General features: G+C 51.2%; 1 protein-coding gene across 1 annotated transcript in view; it reads right to left on the bottom strand.

Annotated features, from left to right (window-relative positions):
• Positions 1-60: 60 nt before the first annotated feature.
• LOC105741940 (60S ribosomal protein L12-like) overlaps positions 61-9351 on the bottom strand; it is a 14628-nt gene continuing 5337 nt past the window's right edge. Inside the window, exon 3 of the mRNA XM_023713097.1 lies at positions 61-663. Within this exon, the coding sequence (XP_023568865.1) occupies positions 61-663 (603 nt within the window). The remainder of the gene's footprint in view (positions 664-9351) is intronic.

Genomic DNA, 9351 nt, shown 5'->3' with positions numbered 1-9351 from the left:
TATATATATTTTTTGGTGGTTGTCAGATCATCTCTTTATTGATGTATTTTCTGATGCTCCTTAGCTAGCTGGACACTCGACAAGGCCGTTGTTGATGTCATCTATGATGTCATGAGGGTGCCGGCTGTCCACGTTGCAGCCCACAGACTGGGCGGTCCCCAGGATCTCCTTAATGGTTCTGGAAAGTTCTCTGGCTAAAGACTGGTGCCGCATCTGTCGGGCGATGTTGACAGTCTCATCAAAAGTGATATTTCCGCTGTGTTTAATGTTTTTCTGCTTCTTTCTGTCTCTTGGCGGCTCCTTGAGGGCTTTGATGACCAGGGCAGAGGCAGAAGGCACCGCCTCAGTCTGAGCCTGTCTGTTCTGGATGGTCAGTTTCACGGTAATAATCCGCAGGCCCTTCCAGTCACCAGTTGCTTTGACGATGTCATCCCCCACTTTTTTTGAAGACAGACCCAAGGGACCGATCTTGGGGGCCAGGGCAGACATGGTGCCAACTTCACCACCCGTGCACCTCAGGTACACGACTTTGATCTTGTTGGGGTTGAACTTGGGCGGCACGCTGGAGCTGGCTGGTGTCAGATGAACCCAGATTTGGGACAACCGAAGAAAGTTGCACCTTAGCCTCCTCCCAGCCGAAAGCCAAAAAGATATATATATGCCCTATATCCAACGACAAGCATCCATATAAGAGAGAGATGATAATGGGAAAAAGGAAGGAGACCGAGGCTGGAGGACACCACAAGAACACCTGCGCCTCCAAAAAGCTGGAGGAAGCAATGAGAGGTTTTCCTGTAGAGCCTGGAGTGAGTGGGGCCCTGCTGACAGCTTGGTTTTGTAGAATACATGTCTGCGGCTTCCGGCTACCCGTTTCATGGTACTTGGTTGTGGCACCTACCGGAAACTAATATAAGTGATGGGTTTGTCCAAATCTTGCTGGAATGGAGGATTCCATTTGGGAATGTGAGTGGTACCCTTCAGGCCTTGGGACGCGCGTGACCCAGGCCGTGTAGAGGCCTGGCCCAGTCAGGTTTAGTGGAAAGCCGTGGCGTTGCTCGAGGCCGAGCACCTGGCTGTGTGTGCCACATACCGGGGCACGTGTCCCCTGTGGTGCGAAGGTATCCAGGTGCCAAGCAAGCTGTTCCCCAGGAGTTACTTTCTAATGTGGGAGCAGCCAGCAGTGTCTCTTTACAGGGCTGTTCTCTGAAAGTCCCAATCCCCTGTCCTTGTCCTCTAAGGCCCCCTCTCACCCCACCCTGCAACCCCAAGTCCCTCGGGACTCTCCCCCACACAGTGGCAGCATAACAGGGGGTGGCCCTGGCAGGCTAATGGAGTTGACAATTGAGAGGATGCTTCACACTGCCACCTAAAGAACTGCACGTGCAAAGGACAAGAAGTGACGATTCCTGTTGTCTGTAATGTGTGTTGCCAGAAAGGTGGGTGTCTAGGCAGAGTTGTGCCTGGGGTGCTCAGGGCCGGGTGGGCACCCGCAAGCGGGTTGCTCCTTAAATTACTCATACTCTAGGTTTCTCATATAAAAGAAATCGTAATACAGATCAGATGTTTATTTAAATAAACATTTTAACAGTTTATATTAAAAAAATAAATAAAATAAAAGAAATCGCGATATTTAAGCTTGCGCTTGCTGTACTTTACTTAACCTTAAGGCCTCAGGGCACGGCCGTTTTCCCACGCACGATGCATATTTGTCCTCTGCCGCACTCCACTGAGGATAAACACCATCTCTCTGAATCTGTTCCTCTGTTGAAGGGTGCAGGCCGCTTCCGCGGCTCAGCTAGTGGAGCTGTGTGGCCGTGAGCACCGGCATCCACATGTCGCTGCGATGTGGCGGCTTGAAGACACGCGGAAGGGGGACAGCTGGGCTGATGGCACGTTCAGCTTTTAGTCTTCAAGGACTCTCCGTCCCGATTTCCACAGTGGTTGTACCCCCACAGTTAGGTGGGGCTCCTTTCTCCTGCAGCCTCTGCAGCATGTGTTATTCTTTGATTTCTTATGATAGCTTTACTTCCTCGAGTAGGATGGAATCTCCAGGTTGTTTTCCTTGCATTTCTCTAAGGGCCAGAGATGTTGAACATTTCTTCACGCATTTATTGGCCGTTTGTACTTCTTATGAGAAGTGTCTATTCATTTCAGATGCTCATTTTTTTTTAATTTTTTTTAAACATTTGTTTATTTATTTAGTGTGTGTGTGTGTGTGTGTGGCCAGCTCAGCCCACCAGGGGGCGGGGCTGGCTGGCATGTGGTGCTGGGGATCGAACCGCGGTCCCTGTGCTTTGCTAAGCTTGTTCTAAGTAGGTGCTTTAGACCACTGAGCCATCTCTCCAGCCCTCATTTTTTTTTTTTTTAAAGTATAACATTCGATTTATTAGTTCTTTCTCAAGAGAGTTTTCTTCAGTCCATTGAGACCCAGCTCCCCTTACATGGGCTTTGGTGGAGGTCGTGGGCGGGCAGCAGCAGCAGCAGGTCCAAGTCAGGTGGAGGAGTTTCCTGGCCGGCTTCACGAGATGGATTTCTGACCAGCCTGCTGTGACTGGCACAACTCACACAGTCATGCAGCTTCACATACAGCTTGGGAAGCACATAACCGTCGAAGACACTCGCTTCAGAAATGTCCCTGACGGCGGCGGCCTCCACTATGTTCCCAACGACAAACATCTGAATGGCTTTATCCTTGGGTACGCATCCGGGTGCAGTTCGTGCAGCGAATAGGCTGCCCATGACCGCGGCCCTTTTTGGCACGACCGTTGTTCCTTCTTTTTTTCGTTATCTTGGAAAGGAGGATCCGAAAGAGGCCAGATGCCCACTTTTGATTGGACCTTTTATTCTTGGGGGGTCTAACTTTTCCGAGCTGCTCTTGTATTCCAGGTAGTGGTCCTTTGGCAGCTTGACCCTTCACTCCGTTGGCCGTTTCCTTTGCTCTGTAAAAGCCTTTTAATTTGATGTAAGCCTATTTGTAGGTTCTGGCTGTTATTTCTCAGGCAATTAGAGTTCTGTTTACAAAGTTCTTGCCTATGCCTGTGTCTTTAAGATTAGTTTTACCTGTTTTATCCCCCAGCATATGAAGAGTTTCTGTTTCGTTTTCCTTTTTTTTTTTTTTTTTTTTTTTGTCTTTTGAGACAGGGTCTCACTATGCAGCTCAGGTTGGCCTTGAGCTCACTTTGTAGCTCAGGCTGGTCTCGAACTCACAGAGAGATCCTCCTGCCTTGGCCTCCTGAGTGCTGGGATTACAGGTGTGTGCCACCCCACCCAGCCGTGCATTTCTGTCTTAATGTCTAGGTCTGTATCCATTTGATTTTAGTTTAGTACCTGCTGAGAGAGAAGGCTCTAGTTTCAGGGTCCTGCATGTGTCCAGCATTTGCCCCTCGTGAGCCATCCCGCTGCCTCAGTCCTGAGGCCCAGCGGGCGGCGCCCTCCAGCCTCAGGCTGGGAAGGTGCCTCCTTCCCCCTCACAGCCATCACCCTAGCTCCCTGAATGTTTCTCCCTTGCCTTATTTTGTACCTAAAGCCAGAGGGGTCCAGTTAGAACAGACCTAATCCTATTGCCTGTTTGCCTGTCAAGTTCTAGAAACGGTTTTTACATGGCTCACTACGCCCTCCACAGCACAGCTGCTGGTCACAGTGCTGCTTGGGTGACTGAAAAACATGGCAAATGTTTAAGTATTTAAAATTACCACAGGAAAAGACACACAGCCAACACCCCGCGCCCAAAGCCCCATGATTGTTGGCGCTCGCAGAGCAGTTCTGGAGCCTGCTCCATGTCTTTGCTTATTCTCTACTGGCTGCCTGGCTGTCCTGAGTTGATGGAAAGTGTTTACTTTTCGTGGTGGTGCTGCCTTTGGGGAAGGGTGGAAGGTGCGCGGTGCCAACCTTCTTGTTGGGTGGCCCTTGGCAGCAGCATTCGTCACCTCATGAAGACACTCATGAAAGAGGCCTTGCAGATTGCTGCAGGAAGCAGCAAGGAGGTGGGCTAAGAGCTTCTGAAGCAAAGGGGAGGATCTGAGGGGGAGCTGCAGCTCTGTGTCTTCTCCTGTGATGCATTTCTTTAAGCACGCATGGTAGGAGCATAGTCCCGCATTCCCTGGGCCCCCCCCCCCATTCTCCCCACAGGCACCCCCTTCTCCTCATTTCAGGGTTTTGTTGCTGCTGGAGCCCATAGCCTGTGTTAGTTGAAACATTGTGTCAACTTGCCTGAATCAGCTCCAGCAGCTCTCAGCGTGGGGGCCTTGCCCTGCAGGTGGGCAGGGCCCAGGAACTGAGACAGGCTTCCTGCCGCCCTGTGCCCTGCCCAGCAAGCCGCCCTGCCTGGCTTCGGTGGAGAAGTCTCAGGCTTTGGAGGAGCTTGATCTTTGCAGCCAGGCCACTTTGGAGGAGCTACAGTCTGTCTTTGCAGCCAGCGTAGAAGGAAGAGAGAGGCTTGACGGTTGCCACAGCTGCTGCTGCTTCTCTGCTCTTCATTGTTTTCTGTGCATGAACTGCTGACGTTTGCCTTGGAGCCAGCCGAATATGGACTGAACCCTCCAGTAACTGTGAGCTAAATAAATCTTTCCTTCCTTCATTTTGAGTGTCGGGTATTTGTCCCAGCAACGAGTAAACAGTAACTAAGACATATCCGTATCCCCAAATACTATGTTTATAGGGAAGTTCTTGGGTTTGTTGACCTCAGCTATCCGAGGGTAAGAAATACGTTAGCCTTCTGCTACCTTCTGTGACCCTTTTCCAGCTTTAGCCAGTTCCAGCTCCTTTTTCAGGTCTATTCTCAAACCTCAAAACTTACACTGAAACCTCAGTGTGTCGCTCCATTAGTGTGACTCTGTGTTTTGGCTTCCTCTGAGTATGCTGGGCACCCTGGGGCTCTGCCCAGCACCCCTCTCAGGGTCCTGCCATGCCCTGCCTGCACCCCGCCAGGCCTTTGGCAGCTGGATAGAACTCAGTCTCCGTTCCAGGGTGGAAGCATCCATAAGTGCCTTTTGCTGAGGTTTAGCTCTACACCCCCCACCTCCACCCCCCACCCTTACCCCATCCCCATCTCACGAGTTCAGAGGCGGCTTTGAGGGTGATTGGCCACTCAACGTCTGGCTGCACCAGGAGACTGACCTGTTGGTGAGGTCTGAATTTGATGGCATCATTGGGGTGATGGGAACTCAGTAGGTAGGGCCTAGTTGCTGGGAGTGGGCCATTGAGTGTGACCTTAGGGCCTGTGCTCTGGCTCTTTTCCTCTCAATTCTGGGCCCCCTTGAGGCAAGCCCCTGTCCTCCACCGCACCCTGTGCCACGATGTCCTGCCTCACCTCAGACGTAAATGCAGCGGAGCTGCCTGACCATGGGCCAAAATCAAGGACCCAAAGAAATATTGCTTCCTTGGAGTTGGTTTTCTTAAGAATTGGTGTGCAGCAAGAAAAAGCTAACAAAGCTTTTAAGCTTGTCAAAATAGCCATGAGGGGGGCTCAGTGGTCTAAGTGCCTGCCTGGCAAGCCCAAGGATCCAGGTTCCATTCCCAGTACCACATGCCGTGCTGGCCCCAGAACCCCAGGTGTGCTGTGCCAGTCACCAAAACCAGGCATGGTAAGTAAGTAAATTAAAAAAAATAAATTACAGCCATGAGGAACAATGTTTACTGCAGCCACCTCTATGCTGTTCTTGTTTCTTTATATCTGGGCCCGGCTCTTCCTGCCCACATTCTTGTTTTTCTGGGAGGGTAATAACCTTTCTTCCTTGTTTGTATTCTGTGACTCCCAAGCCATTGAGCCTGCTGTCTGTACCACTGGCCACTCCTGGCTGCCTGCAGCTCGTATCCTGGAGCTGCTTGGAACTCTCTCCTGAGAGAGAGTGGTCCGTGGTGGTTTCTGAATGCTGTGGATTTCCTTTTTCTTGCTAACCGCTTGCCAGGCAAGTGCTTGTTCTATTGAGCCATCTCCCTGGCTCCCTCTTGCTAACCTTTGAGGCAGGCTTTCAGGTGACTTCCCAGGAGAAGATGCTCAGGAGCTGTTGGGAAATCAGCACCTACTTTGCCAGGCCTGGTACTTACCCCAGCTCTCGGTGGGCTGAAGCGCGAGCGTGGCGAGCTGGAGGCCACTGTGGGAGCTGCGGAGTGGCCCAGGGTAGCAGGGAAGATGTCTTCTCACTGGCCGGCCCCAGAGTCTCTCTAACTCTGGTCTGATTCAGTGCTGACACTGTCCATCTGAGGTCAGAGCTGCAGGCCAAGGCTGGTCCTCAGGATGTCGTCCTCCCTTCAGATGCCCCACGGCGCCCCGGGGCCATCTCTGCTGGTCTGCTGAGCAGCCAGCTGCGGGCGCACAGGCGGCCTACGGCCCGCTCCTCAGGGCTGATTAATGTTCCTAAGTGACCTGTGGGACTAAGGGAAGCACTTGTGGGTTTTGATTGACTGAAGGATGCTCAGAGATGAAGATGGAGTGGCGTGTGGCTCGAGGGATGGGAGAGGCCGAGGTTCTGAGCCCTGTTGGGCAGGTTGCCCTAGAGGAACCTCTGTGCCTCAGTTCTGCACAAATCCTGAGCCTTGTTGCCACGGGGGGTTATGGAGCCTTCACTGCACGGGCATAACTGAGGCATGGCATCTGTGTTCAAATGTGATTGGGCAAAAAGAATGGAGGTGTGGCTGGATTCTAGCAAGGCCGGGAAGTCCAGGCAGGGCTGTCTGTCCCCATTCTTCAGGATTTCATCCTCTAGCTACGAGTGAGACTCCTGAAATGTGAATTTGCCAAGCAAGCAGCCCCAAGGATTTCTTTCCCGCCAAATCTGAGGTAGGGGGAGTGTCGCTGGGGGTGAGGGTAGGAAATGAGACTGTCCTTGACCTGCTCTAGGGAAGAGAAATTCTACTTTGTCTGTTTCTTTTGTTTTCTTTTTTTGGACAGAGTCTCACTGTGCATTTCAGGCTGGTCTTGTATTCACTCTGTAGCCCAGGCTGGCCTCCAACTTGCAGTGATTCTCCTGCCTCAGCCTCCCCTGTGCCAGGATTACAGGCAGGGACCACAACCTCCTTTGAGTTGCTTTTAATCTGTGGTCACTCCACCTCTTTTCTTCCTTGTAATTGCTTTCTTGAAAAAAAAAAAAAAAAAGAATCAAGGCGATAGCTTGGCAGTTTTAAGTGCCTGTTTGGTAAATACAAGGAACAAGATTCAATCCCCAATCCCTGATGCCACATACCATGCTGGCTTCGGGCCACCAAAACCAGGTGTGGCAGCGCACACCTGTAATGCCAGCACGGGGGAGGCTGAGACAGGAGGATCACTATGCATCTGGGCTGCATAGCAAGACCCTGTACCAAATAAATAAATAAAAGATTAAAAGAAAAAAAATCGATTTCCCCAGGCGTGGTGGTGCGTGCCTATCATCCCGGCACTCGGAAGGGAAGAGAACGGGGACTTTGAGGCCAGCTTGGGTTACATGGTAAGACTCTTGTCTCAAAAGGTCAAAACCCAAACAACAACAACAAAATCCTGCTTGGGGTGTGTGTTTGTGTGTGTGAGAGCATACATGAGTCTGGGTGTGTGTTTAGCTTGCGCTTCCGTTGTGACGTTTGACGTGGTCCTTTGTCCCCTGTAGTTCCTGCACAGTAGTCATTAGGCCTGGAGTCTTATTATTTTGGAGTTGCCCTCCCAGGTGGCACTGTACACTCCCCAAAAGACACACGTTATGACACGTCTGTTAGGATTCACGGACAGTGATGGGCCTTGTCTAAATCCATGATTTCATTAGGGCTGACAAAAGACAATATTGTACTTTCCTTCTACTGCCCCTCATTTATTATCTGGAAGATGTCTAGTGAGAGACATTATCCCTCACCTACCGAGTAGCTGCTCTGAGTTTCCTATGGGGAAGGTAGGATACATTCTTGATTCTGTCCTCTCATTTTTATTTATTTATTTTTATTTTTGCAGGACCAGGGATTGAACTCAGGTCCTTGTGCTTGCCAGGCAAGCACTTATTCTACTGAGCTATCTCCCCGGCCCTGATTCTTTCCTTTTTATTTACCTTTTTCCCCCCCCCGCCAAAAAAATGAGTCCTTAATGTTTTCCGAAAGCAAACTGTAAAGTTCTAAAACAGATTTGAATGTAAACATATTTGGTGTTTTTTGATTCGTTTCAGTTGTGGTCCTTATACGCTCTTTCTCTTCTCTTTCTCTTTGCCGGTGGAAACAGATATCCTGCAGGTATCTCAGTGCCTTTTGCCTTGATTCCGCCTTGATATCTGGAATTACAAAATAGACACCCCAGTTCCTCTGTATGTTCTATCCCAGGTGTGGAAGAAGAGTCTGGTCCTCCCCGTCCTGTGGGGTGTCCTCCTGCTCGGCCTTCTCAGCATAATTCACATTAAAACTCTGAAGCCCAAAGAAAACTAAGAGCTTCACAGCTCTTCGGTCTCCTCCCGCCCCCACACACCCAAAGTGAACTAAATCTACCCTGTGAGTTCACTGTGTAGCCCAGGCTGGCCTCGATCCACCTGCTCCCGCCTCCCGAGGGCTGCGATGACAGCGCCACACACCCAGCAGCCGGGGCTGCCGTGAGAAGCCTCGTGCCATTCTGAGTTTAGTCTTTCTTACCTGTGGCCTACTTTTATGTTTTAGTTTAAGGGAGTGTTTAGGGCGGTGCTGGTGCCATAGCATGCATGCTGCTGTGTACTCGGAGCTGCAGGGAAGACGCAGAGGAGTAGGGGCAGCTCAGGGGAGGGTCTGAAGCTCGGGAGAGACAGCTCAGCTCGCATGCGGGAGTCCTGAGGCCACCTGGTGAGAACGTGAAAAGGGCAAGAAGGAGCAGAAGAGCCTGGAGGACCCGGACCTGAAGGGCAGTGGAGGATCGGCCTGGGAGGGGATGAGGAAGGCATGGTAGGGAGGCCAGGAAGTCAGGAAACTCTGGGAAGAGCCTCAAGAAACAGGCTGTGAGGAAATGGCTTGCTTGGGGCATAGCTGTCCCCTCAGGACGCGGCAAGGCTCATTATGAAATGAGCCCAGCAATTTTATTAACTACTAAGTGCCAAGCACTGTTCCAGACCCCGGGGTTCCTAGTGAGCAAAACAGCCTCAAGTCTTTGTCTTCACGGAGCATGGGAAGACAGGCTGTCAGAGGTGGAGGTAGTGAGAAAAAAGATAGCAGGAAAATGATGTGTGGGGAGGGCTGCAGTTTTATACAGTGGCCAGAGGAGGCCTCACTGGTGAGAGGAGAGAGGTGAGAGAAGGCGGAAGAGGAAGATGAGGAAGAGAAGGAGCAGGAGGAGGAGCAGGAGGAGCAGGAGGAGGAAGAGCAAGAGGAGGAGCAGGAGTAGGAGAGAGAGCAGGAGGAACAGGAGAAGCAGGAGCAAGAGGAGGAGCAGGAGGAAGA

Source organism: Octodon degus, unplaced genomic scaffold, assembly GCF_000260255.1.
Source record: "Octodon degus isolate 3935 unplaced genomic scaffold, OctDeg1.0 scaffold00029, whole genome shotgun sequence".
Classification (NCBI taxonomy): Eukaryota; Metazoa; Chordata; class Mammalia; order Rodentia; family Octodontidae; genus Octodon; species Octodon degus.
Note: the sequence above shows the minus strand (reverse complement) of the source record. Positions and strands in the feature narration are given on the sequence as shown.